This window comes from Physella acuta, unplaced genomic scaffold, assembly GCF_028476545.2.
Source record: "Physella acuta isolate Inbredline_101_S28 unplaced genomic scaffold, ASM2847654v3 ptg001747l, whole genome shotgun sequence".
In the NCBI taxonomy this organism is placed as follows: Eukaryota; Metazoa; Mollusca; class Gastropoda; family Physidae; genus Physella; species Physella acuta.
This window is the reverse complement of record NW_026733258.1, coordinates 120,808-133,729: the sequence shown is the minus strand read 5'-3', so window position 1 is coordinate 133,729 and position 12,922 is coordinate 120,808. Positions and strand designations below refer to the sequence as shown.

The following is a 12,922-nucleotide window of genomic DNA, read 5'->3' as shown; positions in this document are numbered from 1 at the left end:
CTCAGACCGTGGGTCGTCCTTGATCCCGTGGGTCATCTCTCAGACCGTGGGTCGTCTAACAGCCCGTGGGTCGTCCTTGATCCCGTGGGTCATCTCTCAGACCGTGGGTCGTCCAACAGCCCGTGGGTCATCTCTCAGACCGTGGGTCGTCCTTGATCCCGTGGGTCATCTCTCAGACCGTGGGTCGTCCAACAGCCCGTGGGTCATCTCTCAGACCGTGGGTCGTCCTTGATCCCGTGGGTCATCTCTCAGACCGTGGGTCGTCTAACAGCCCGTGGGTCATCTCTCAGACCGTGGGTCGTCCTTGATCCCGTGGGTCATCTCTCAGACCGTGGGTCGTCCAACAGCCCGTTGGTCATCTCTCAGACCGTGGGTCGTCCTTGATCCCGTGGGTCATCTCTCAGACCGTGGGTCGTCCTTGAGTCCGTGGGTCATCTCTCAGACCGTGGGTCGTCCAACAGCCCGTGGGTCATCTCTCAGACCGTGGGTCGTCCTTGATCCCGTGGGTCATCTCTCAGACCGTGGGTCGTCTAACAGCCCGTGGGTCATCTCTCAGACCGTGGGTCGTCCTTGAGTCCATGAGTGCACCCAGCTAAAATGGGTACCGGACTGAAACTAAAAAAGACTCGTCATGGAACTGTTGACACTGAACCTCCTCAGCCACAGAAACAAAGGAACTCTTACTTCATCTTCCCTATCTATCGTCAGGTCCAAGAATTTATAACGTTTACTCGGCAAAAATTTTTTTGTTTAAGTCCACTGCTTTATGGCTGATATCTCACATCGTGTGGGCTAAAATTCTGTACAAATCATTAAATTATAAATAGCACTTTCACTTATACAAATTATACACATACAAATTATTCTAAATTAATTATAATATGACCCCTAGATTAATCCATAAATCAATTCAATTATATGTAGGCCTATATATATATATATATATATATATATATATATATATATATATATATATATATATATATATATATATATATATATATATATATATATATATATATATAATATATAGGGGCATATATATATATAGGGGCATATATATATATATATATATATATATATATATATATATATATATATATATATATATATATATATATATAAAATTTAATCCGACGTTGTTTTTTCTTTGTGAAGATAATCGTTTCTCATAATAAAGCAAGTATCCAATAATAAATGTAACATGCTTCGAAGTTTATATCATCTGTACTTTATTATAAAAGCACTGACAGGAATAATTCTCTATGAATTATTTGGTTTTAAAATAAAATATCTGAGACATTAACCAAGAACAAATTTTAATGTAAACTCTTATGAAGTACAGGCGAAGGTCATGTTTTCTTAGGTCAAGGACGAGGGGGTATTTCCATCTGCTTTTCGCTGTCACTGTAGGCCTGGATATGGTCATAGATCCAGGGTAAGAACTCCCTGACCCTGGTGTAAACCCCGGGGAGGTTAGGTAGGCCGCACCCAACGCCCCATGACGTCAGACCTAGTACTGTGTAGGAACCTGAGGGAAAATAAATATGATTGAGGCTGCGATTTTTTTAACGGGGATTGGGTAATTTAACATAGACTGTAAAATCATCATATATAAAGAGAATATGTATTATAAATTAAAAAAACATTGGGTAGAAACTGCTGAGCAATGACGGAATATAAGTAAAATACCAGATTGATCGTAATGGTTTGTATAGACATATAGAGTTGACATAGTTGGGTGACATAACGGTGTGGGTGGGGGTGGGGTGTGAGACCAAAGAACAGCTGCTGATATGACAGACCAGAGGCCCACCACTCACCAGACCAGAGGCCCACCCCTCACCAGACCAGAGGCCCACCACTCACCAGACCAGAGGCCACCCCTCACCAGACCAGAGGCCCACCACTCACCAGACTAGAGGCCCACCCCTCTACAAGACAGACCAGAGGCCCACCACTCACCAGACCAGAGGCCCACCACTCACCAGACCAGAGGCCCACCACTCACCAGACCAGAGGCCCACCACTCACCAGACCAGAGGCCCACCACTCACCAGACCAGAGGCCCACCACTCACCAGACCAGAGGCCCACCATTCACCAGACCAGAGGCCCACCCCTCACCCACTACAAGACAGACCAGAGGCCCACCACTCACCAGACCAGAGGCCCACCCCTCACCCACTACAAGACAGACCAGAGGCCCACCACTCACCAGACCAGAGGCCCACCACTCACCCACTACAAGACAGACCAGAGGCCCACCCCTCACCAGACCAGAGGCCCACCACTCACCCACTACAAGACAGACCAGAGGCCCACCACTCACCACAACAGACCAGAGGCCCACCACTCACCACAACAGACCAGAGGCCCACCACTCACCACAACAGACCAGAGGCCCACCACTCACCCTCTACATGACAGACCAGAGGCCCGCCACTGTCCCCACTGCACGTGTCCATTTCCCCACTCATGTACCCAGCACACAACATAGTCCTCCTGTCAAATCGCGCGGGTGTGGTAGACGGCAGCCGGGCCTCGCAGATATCGTCTGCTATCAGTGGAGCGTCTGCTTCCATCAGCACATCCGGATAAACATTTGAACCTGAACCTTTCAGTTAAAAAGTAAACCTGTAATTAATAGGTTGTTAAATAAATTACAATAAAAAAAACTTACAGACTTTTAAATCTGAACCTTTCAGTAAAATAAAAATAAAGAAAAGCGTGGGTCTCTCCAAAATATTAGTAAAGGTATCCAACCTTTCAGTTAAAAAGTAAATATGAACTTTATAGATTGTTAAATTGTGACAATAATATAACGTTTAAACCTGAACATTTTAAATTATAACTTGTTAAACAATGACGATAACCAAAAACTTTACTGCAAGTTTTTTTCTAATGACAAAATAACTGTTTTGTTTTACGTATTTGTGTATGTAGGTGGGTTGGTGAATGGGTTCGTGGGTGGTTATGTAGTTGGCGAAGTCGAATAAGATCTACAGATATTGAAAAGGGTCATTTAAAATTAGTTTATAGATATCCCACTAGTAAGGGGAGGTAACTCAGTAAAAGAGTAAAAGATAACTCATTATATAGAGCGCTTGTTCACATCGCATGTAAGCATTTGGCAGATAATAATAGTCTTCAATCATCATTATCATTTGACTCACCAATTTCGAATTTGAAGGCTTTTCGAATAGGTTAAGCATATTTTATTTTTATTGTTAATATGCATTTCTTTTAAACAGTTTATTTTTTAAACTGTTTTAACACTTATAGGCCTTGAGAACAGGAAAAAGCTTACAACAAATGAGACCACTATCAAACCACTACCTGACCGTTCCATGTTCCCCCAGCCTGAGATGATACAGGTGGTTCCCTCGATGTACTCGGTCTCCGGCCCAGGTAAACAGGCGGGCTGGACGAAATCGTTGAACTGTATCCCTCGTCCGTTAATTGGTTTCACTTTGAGCAGGGCGATGTCGTTGTTTTTCGCTGAGGGGGTTAGTAAGTGAACTTGATTCATTTATAAAAGTAGGGGGTTAGAAAGTGAACTTGATTCATTTATAAAAGTAGGGGGTTAGAAAGTGAACTTGGTTCATTTATAAAAGTAATGGGTTAGAAAGTGAACTTGATTCATTTATAAAAGTAGGGGGTTAGAAAGTGAACTTGATTCATTTATAAAAGTAGGGGGTTAGAAAGTTAACTTGGTTGATTTATAAAAGTAGGCGGTTAGAAAGTGAACTTGGTTGATTTATAAAAGTAGGGGGTTAGAAAGTGAACTTGGTTCATTTATAAAAGTAGGGGGTTAGAAAGTGAACTTGGTTCATTTATAAAAGTAGGCGGTTAGAAAGTGAACTTGGTTCATTTATAAAAGTAGGGGGTTAGAAAGTGAATTTGATTCATTTATAAAAGTAGGGGGCTAGAAAGTTAACTTGGTTCATTTATAAAAGTAGGGGGTTAGAAAGTGAACTTGGTTCATTTATAAAAGTAGGGGGTTAAAAAGTGAACTTGGTTCATTTATAAAACGAGGGGGTTAGTAAGTGAACGTGATTCATTTATAAAAGTAATGGGTTAGAACGTGAACTTGGTTCATTTATAAAAGTAGGGGGTTAGAAAGTGAACTTGATTCATTTATAAAAGTAAGCTGTTAGAAAGTGAACTTGGATCACTTTCGAATTTTCGATTTGCACCCCCCCCCCAAGTTTTTCTCTATATATTTTGCTATTTTTTGCCTTGGTGTCACCCCCCCCCCCCCTAAATGGTGTCACCCGGTGCGGTCCGCACCCCCCGCACCCCCCCCCCCCCCCTCACTACGCCTCTGCTACTAACCCGAGTCTCGAGGTCGAATCCAGGTTCAAGTCAGTAGAACGTACAAGCTCTGATGGGTACCTAACTCAAGTTAGGGAAACAAAGGCGGCTGGGCATAGTGCTGACCACACTATCCTTTTATATGCCGAGTTCTCTGAAGCAGATGAACTCTACTTCATCTGCCCCATGTGTCTTGGGCACGAACGGGAAATGATGATGAACATTGATCAGAGAATAACATCGACACAATCGTTAACCTACTCTTCTTATCCACAGAACAACATCGACACAATCGTTCACCTACTCTTCTTATCATCGCCACAATCGTTCACCTACTCTTCTTAACATCGACACAATCGTTCACCTACTCTTCTTAACATCGACACAATCGTTCACCTACTCTTCTTATCCACAGAATAACATCGACACAATCGTTCACCTACTCTTCTTATCCACAGAATAACATCGACACAATCGTTAACCTACTCTTCTTATCTACAGAACAACATCGACACAATCGTTAACCTACTCTTCTTATCTACAGAACAACATCGACACAATCGTTAACCTAACATCGACACAATCGTTAACCTACTATTCTTATCCACAAAATAACATCGACAAAGTCGTTAACCTACTCTTCTTATCCACAGAATAACATCGACACAATCGTTAACCTACTCTTCTTATCGTAATGATGATGAACATTGATCACAGAATAACATCGACACAATCGTTAACCTACTCTTCTTATCTACAGAACAACATCGACACAATCGTTAACCTACTCTTCTTATCTACAGAACAACATCGACACAATCGTTAACCTAACATCGACACAATCGTTAACCTAACATCGACACAATCGTTAACCTAACATCGACACAATCGTTAACCTAACATCGACACAATCGTTAACCTAACATCGACACAATCGTTAACCTAACATCGACACAATCGTTAACCTACTCTTCTTATTGTACCGCTTGTGCATGATGATCTTCTCCACACCAAATGTCTGCTCACCCTCGTCGTGTTTCTTGACGTTGTGGTCACCCACCACAACACGGAACTGTGACTCACGTGCATTGCTGACAGACAGAAATTACGAGGTGAGTGGGATTAGTAAAATACGAGGTGAGTGGGATAGGTAAAATACCAGATGAGTGGGATTAGTTTGACTGTGACTCATGTGCATTGCTTACAGACAGAAAATACGAGGTGAGTGGGATTAGTAAAATACGAGATGAGTGGGATCAGTTTGACTGTGACTCATGTGCATTGCTTCCAGACAGAAATTACGAAGATGAATGGAATAAGTTTTACTGTGACGCGTGTATCGTTAACAGTCAGAAAATACGAGATGAAAGGGATAAGTTTGACTGTGACTCATGTTTATAGCTAATAGACAGAAAATATGATTAAGTGTCAAATACCTATTATTAGTAGATGAATAAAACAAAGGGAAGATAACTCACTCAATACAGGGGAAGATAACTTATGCAACACAGGGAAGATAACTCAACACATGGACAGATAACTCACTCAACACAGGTAAAGAGAACTCCGTGAACTCACAGGGAAAGATAAAACACTCAACACAACGAAATAAATCTCACTAAAAACAGGTAAAGATAACTCTCTCAACGCAGGGGTAGATAACTCACCCGATGCAATGAGCAGCAGTGAGTACCCAGTGCTCTCCTATGACGACCCCACCACATCGATGAAAGACATGGTTAGAGCTGTACACGAGACTCAGCCTCGCCTGCCAGGGGACGGACCCGTGGGTGGATACCCGGCCCCCGATAATCTTTGAGGAATGATACCCCTCCCCGGACACCGGAAGTCCGTGTGGGTGGATGTGGCTGGCACTGCGTGACACACGCGTGTGGTTGAAGACGTCCTTGTGGTCAAATGGTCGGTTGCCACACGTTGTAATACCTGTTGTACAAAAAATTAATACAAACGCTAATAAAGTATTTAACCAGAATTTCGTATTATGGTGTAATATGTACTTAACATATTAGTATGATTGCACTGGTGTTGTCCATGATAATTAGGATGTGCGGATGTCGCCCATGATGACACAGATGTATTGTTGTTACCCATGACAACATACACATCACCAACCTGTATCACCACCTGTATGTACACATCACCAACCTGTATCACCACCAGTATGTACACATCACCAACCTGTATCACTACCCTGTATGTACACATCACCAACCTGTATCACTACCCTGTATGTACACATCACCAACCTGTATCACCACCTGTATGTACACATCACCAGTCTGTATCACCACCTGTATGTACACATCACCAGCCTGTATCACCACATGTACACATCACCTACCTGCATCAATAACATGTACGTCTACACCGCCAATTTGCAGCACCACCTGTATGTACACACCACCAACCTGTATGTACACACCACCAACCTGTATCACCACTTGTTTCTGGCAGTGAGTTATTCCTGCACACAACCCCAGCGAACTCCTGGCCCGTACAGTCGTGGTTCCATGTCCCGATCTTACATGACGCCAGAGAAGTCTCCGTCCCCTCACACTGGACCTCATCCAACAGAATCGGCACCGACATGTCGTCTGGGAAATATGTCTGAGAGGTTGGGTAGCCCCCGTCTCTAGAACCGCGAGCGTTGAAGATAAAGAAATCTTGTGTTAGATTTTTTTTTGGAAAATCTGAAACTGTTTGCAAGGCGTTGTCATTTACAGAATGTTGAACATATTGTCTAGATATGTGTATAGTTTTTTCATCAGTAAGGTCAGTTTGGTTTATGTTCTTTCCTTTTAAGTTAGAGTATGGTTAATCTAAGCAAGGACAGTCTTTGTTAGATCTGTCTAAATTAAGGTCAGTCTCGGTTGTCAATCTGTGTTAAGGACAGCCTGTGTTAAGGTCATTCCGGGTCAAGGTCAGTCTGGGTTAAGGTCAGTCTGGGTTAAGGCCTGTCTGGGTTAAGGTCAGACTGGGTTAAGGTCAGACTGGGTTAAGGTCAGTCTGGGTTAAGGTAAGTCTGGGTTGAGGTCAGTCTGGGTCAAGGTCACTCTGGGTTGAAGTCAGACCCTATCAAGGTCAAGCAGTGTTAAAAGTACAGGAAATGTAATCTCGTAACGTACGTATATCCCAGCATCCGGCAGACGACGCGGCAATCGTTGAGGTCCCAGCTATCGTCACACACCCGGTAACCCCTGCCGTCCTTGACCAGTTCCACGTTGCCCTCCCCTGGGTGTGAACCTCCCACCAACCTGATGCTGTAAGCTAAAAGACGGTCCTGATTCTACTTACAGTAGGAAAACAGTTCTAAACGTAGCAAAGAAGAATGAATTTTTTGTCCATTTTTTAAGTTTTTTTTCCAGTCAATTGAATAGCATGCATCAAATAGTTGACGCCGTGGTTGAATGGTAGAACTGCTAACTCAAAAGTCTCGAGTTCGGATCCCTGGGTCGAGTCCGTATGACTGAGTCCACTCGGCTGCAGGGAGTACCTGACTCGCGTTACGGAAACAACGACGGCTGGGCACTATGCTTATTACACTACACCGAGGTCATTGAAACTGATTGACATCCGTGTCATGTTCACAAACGACTAATTGATGATGATGATGATCAAATACTTAAAACTGTATCACTAGGTTTGATTATCCATTATCTCGGCATTTGGCGACTTACACGTTACTTTATGAAAATAGATTAACATTTGCTTCCAATCCAACCAATGCCTACATATTAAAACTCTACACTATAGGAGTTGAACGCTTTAAGAACTTACCTCTATAAGCCTTCAAGTCCAAAAACCCGTGCTGCTGAAATTTATTATAATACAGCTTCACGATATATATATATATATATATATATATATATATATATATATATATATATATATATATATATATATATAGAGAGAGAGAGAGAGAGAGAGAGAGAGAGAGATGTAGGGGGGAGGGGTGTGGGGGGTTTGTGTCTGTATATATATATATATATATATATATATATATATATATATATATATATATATATATATATATATATATATATATATATATATATATATATATATATATATATATATATATATATTACATGCAACCTACTTTGTTAATTTGCGTATACTGTGACGTTTTCTCGAGAAAAAATAATCGTTAGAGCAAAAAAGCAACTTAATTATGTTCAATAAATTCTTCCTTCTACCATAAATGTTGTGGGTCAAGTACACGACTTTCGACTTCCACGCCCCCACCCCCATTTCCATATATAAGCCTAAGAGCACTTACAACGAAAAACTAAGTATATTTCTAAGTCAGTACGTAAGTGACGCCATGAATGTTCTGAGGACCAATAGAGGCCACCGAGTTGACGTGAATCTCATGTTATTGACACGGATAAAATTCGTTTCTTTTTTATATTTTGACTTCATAGGGGCCGTAAAAATAATTTTAAAAATGAAAAACTTAAGCCTAAAAATAATTCAGAAATTTAATGAACTTGAAAATATTTTTTTGAGTTTAAGGCTACAACTCTTATTTATTTTCATCAAGCCTAAGTTATAACCGGATGCTTCACTTTCGTAAGAGAAACATTGATTAGCTGTATAGGAACTCCGTGATCGATTGTTATTTGTTAACAAAATTTTGCAGATAAAAATTTTAAATAACATAATGCTATTTTAAACCACATGACCTAGTTCTGCCATTTTGTTTACATTTTGCAAAATAATATTTATCCTAGAATATAGAATTGCATTGTTAATGTCTCCATCACCACGTGAAAACTAATTGCTTTTGCATTTTTTTTTAAATTGTGTTTAATTACTGAAAATACTCACACATCAAATACATACACTCAGTCCGAAAAAAAACAGTCAGGATTTTAGAACCAAATTAATTTTAATTACACTGCGCATGCTTTTTTTTTTTAATATTTAATGCCTCTCGATGGGACCGAGTGGTCTAGCGGTAGAAAGCTGGACGGCTAAGCCGTAAGTCTCGAATAGAGTCCTTGCAAACACGTGACCTAAATCACGTGATACCTACGCCCGCCGCCACAGTGGTGTACATCAGACGTAAACACAATCAGCTGTTCGCCAGCGCTGGACGTGTTCACCAGCGCTGGACGTGTTCACCGTATGTAAAGAATCGCGCCCGCGGAAAAGGAAAAATATGTTAAAAAACTTGAACTCTTAGGAATTGAAGATCCTTATACAGTTATTGACAGTTTCGTGGATAATATAAATATGTGGCCGAAATTTCTAAATAAAAATACTGTTAGTAATACCGTTTGCGTTTAGAGTTTAAGTAGACGAAGCTGATCAAATGCAGTAATATATTAGAGGTTATCTACTGTAGCAAACGTGAGACCACTTAACTCCTACAAAACCCACACTACAACGGCTAATATAATCCATGGGTAATAACCAATCTGGGTAGCATGTTATACAATTTAAGACCCTTATAATCCAGCAGGGAAGTAATCAGACACATTAATACTGACGTTCAACCCTCATGGTGGCTGCCCCCACCTGTATCTAGCCCACAATAAAACCAAAGAGGAGTCTGCCCTGCCCTCCCCTGAAAATGTCTCACCTCCGTGATACCCAGCCCCACAGAGATAGTATTTCTTATATAATTTTGACCCTCAGGGCCCAGCAGGGAAAACAAAGGGGAAAGTCCCACTGCTCTCCCCTCAACACTTCTCACCTCGGTGTCATGTTATGTCATTTATAGCACACATGGCTTATCAGGGGAAAGCATTAAGAATCTTAACTCTGGACAGCTACACACTAGTATACTAGCTACACACTAGGTGCCTACTGTAAACTACTAGACTGTAGGCCCTATGTAGACCTGCAATTGTATCAATTGTAGACTGGGTCCATTGTTATTATTCTAAACCATCTCACTTATGTTTCTAGCTTGATTTGTTTCTTTTATAAACAGTGGATTTAAAAAAAATTAGCCTAATCATTAACCAAATAATAATAATGTGGTTATTTGTTGTTGGCTGGTATGATCTAGATTGTACTACTAGGCTACAAAAACTTGGTAGACCAATTACTAGATATGAATTTGAATTTAATTAAACTCAGTCCAGTATCAGATACATATTGCTGTAAAAAGACAACAAAGTAGGTAGGCCTTAGTAATTTATTAAAGCCTTCTACTACAATAATATCAACTACATGCTTGTATAAAGTTTTTACAATTTAATTTAAGTAGCAGATTCTAGATCTAAGTCTAGTCATATAATCTATTTCAATTTCAGAAAATTTCGTTTGCTAAAAAAATGATTAGATAATAGAGCGAGATTTTAGATCTTAGAGACAATTAAATGCTTTATTAGGCCTACTATGACTACTTTTGATTTATTATGGGTGTATTTTGAATCGAATGTAGATCTAAAGTAATTAAATTTAAGTAAAGAAGTAGATTCTAGATTCTATGTCTACCCAGCGGAGCCAGGTATTAGGCCTACTATTAGATCTTATTATTCTTATTAGCCTATTACTTTTGACTTTGTCTTTTACTATTAGTATTTGTGAAGGTCAAGCATATTTGTTTTATTAATAGTTATCTTTTATAATTAAAATGAAGTTTATTATTTTACTGTCCTTACCTGAAACAAAGTATCGAGAACTGCATTTGATCAGATTCCGCTACTTTAACTCTGAACGCAAACAGTATTACTAACAGTATTTTTATTTAGAAATTTTGTTCACATATTTATTTATACGAAACTGTCAGTAACAGTATAAGGATCTTCAATTCCTAAGAGCTCAAGTTTTTTAACGTATTTTCCCTTTTCCGCGGGTGCGGTTCTTTACATACAGTGAACGCGTCCAGAGCTGGTGAACACGTCCAGCGCTGGCGAACAGCTGATTGTGTTTACATCTGGTGTACACCACTGTGGCGGCGGGCGTAGGTATCACGAACGGACGTGACGTCATATGAAAGGACTCTATTCGAAAACGGGTTCAAGTCAGTAGACCGTTCCTGAGTCCACCCAACATCTGATGGGTACCTAACTCACGTTAGGGAAAGTAAAAGCGGCTGGGCATAGTGCTGACCAAACTATCTCTTCATATGCCGAGGTCACAGAAACAAGTGTACTCTACTACACTTGCCCCATATACCGTCAGGTATGAAAGGGAAACTTTACTTTTTAATGGCCTCTCGAATACCTTTGAGACTATATTCTCGGTTTGGTCCATTAACATCTAAATCAAAAGACTGTGTTTAAAAAAAAATGTATGTCTCACTCTCTCGATTAAATCTAAGACACCCATAAACTATGTCAGATTTAATAAAACTAGAATAAAGTAGCCTATATACAGTACGCATATAATGGTACTTAAGTTATTATACAATCTATGGTACCTAATACATTGGAATAAAACAAAATGTAAACACGGAAAGATAAAATTTAACCTGATGAAAACTGGGTGCTGAAGAGACTCTAGACATGACAGTGGTAAAGATGAGGGTACAGCTCACAAGTGATGTCAACATCTTCTGTGGTTTCATCATACCTGGCTGAATCAACACTAGCATCGACTGCAACATCGACTTGACCATCGACTTGACCATCGACTTTAACATCGACTCTAACACCAGCCGATGTGTTTGAATCACGTCGTATGGGAACTCGTGTCTGCAGATCGTGCCACTGCCAGGTGTATTGACAGCTGACTCAAGCTCCGCCCATGTGTGCATAAATTAATTTAACAGTGTGGGAACTTGTTGCAGGTAACAGACAGCAGATCTCAAACTTTAAAAGTAGATCCCTACCCCTAAAAGGTTTGTAGCTATTGTTTTTAAAAAAGCTGTTATTTTATGAGTTCTAGCAATGACATTTGAAGCAAAACTGTATTTGATCATACTAAAAAAACAATGGGTTTAATCACAGTACAAATCAAACTATTCATCTAATCACAGTACAAATCAAACTATTCATCTAATCACAGTACAAATCAAACTATTCATCTAATCACAGTACAAATCAAACTATTCATCTAATCACAGTACAAATCAAACTATTCATCTAATCACAGTACAAATCAAACTATTCATCTAATCACAGTACAAATCAAACTATTCATCTAATCACAGTACAAATCAAACTATTCATCTAATCACAGTACTAATCAAACTATTCATCTAATCACAGTACAAATCAAACTATTCATCTAATCACAGTACAAATCAAACTATTCATCTAATCACAGTACAAATCAAACTATTCATCTAATCACAGTACAAATCAAACTATTCATCTAATCACAGTACAAATCAAACTATTCATCTAATCACAGTACAAATCAAACTATTCATCTAATCACAGTACAAATCAAACTATTCATCTACTCACAGTACTAATCAACCAATACAATCAACCGATAACGTAAGTACCATTTCATTTAGGTGAAAAGGGGTCGGCGAGGTGGAGTCGGTAAAGCTTAAGGTTGCTAAACCGAGAAGTCTCGAGTTCGAACCCTCGGGCAGACGAGGCTCGTTAGCTGGGGACAGCCACTCTTCTAGCAGAGACAACTCCAAAATCAAACAACTGCTGTCTTGTAGTTTGTTC

At 40.0% G+C, this 12,922-nt stretch overlaps 1 protein-coding gene across 1 annotated transcript; it reads right to left on the bottom strand.

Moving 5' to 3' along the window:
- Positions 1 to 1,236: 1,236 nt before the first annotated feature.
- LOC131930262 (neurotrypsin) lies at positions 1,237 to 11,987 on the bottom strand. Its single transcript, XM_059286679.1, has 9 exons — positions 11,767 to 11,987; positions 8,115 to 8,148; positions 7,463 to 7,604; positions 6,767 to 6,969; positions 5,984 to 6,260; positions 5,286 to 5,407; positions 3,339 to 3,500; positions 2,416 to 2,616; positions 1,237 to 1,531 (listed from the first exon to the last, which is right to left on the bottom strand). Exons 1-9 carry the CDS (start codon positions 11,935 to 11,937, stop codon positions 1,368 to 1,370), a joined length of 1,476 nt encoding a protein of 491 aa, XP_059142662.1. The 5' UTR covers positions 11,938 to 11,987; the 3' UTR covers positions 1,237 to 1,367.
- Positions 11,988 to 12,922: the final 935 nt, after the last annotated feature.

What these genes read in the sequence shown, in the direction of transcription:
- LOC131930262 (XM_059286679.1), bottom strand. Translation starts at nt 11,937, where the DNA reads ATGTTAAAGTCGATGGTCAAGTCGATGGTCAAGTCGATGTTGCAGTCG. An exon ending in CAGCACCCAGTTTTCATCAG is followed by an intron (nt 8,149 to 11,766) that starts GTTAAATTTTAT and finishes AATAAATTTCAG; the next exon opens with CAGCACGGGTTTTTGGACTT. An exon ending in AGAAACAAGTGGTGATACAG is followed by an intron (nt 6,261 to 6,766) that starts GTTGGTGGTGTG and finishes TTTGTACAACAG; the next exon opens with GTATTACAACGTGTGGCAAC.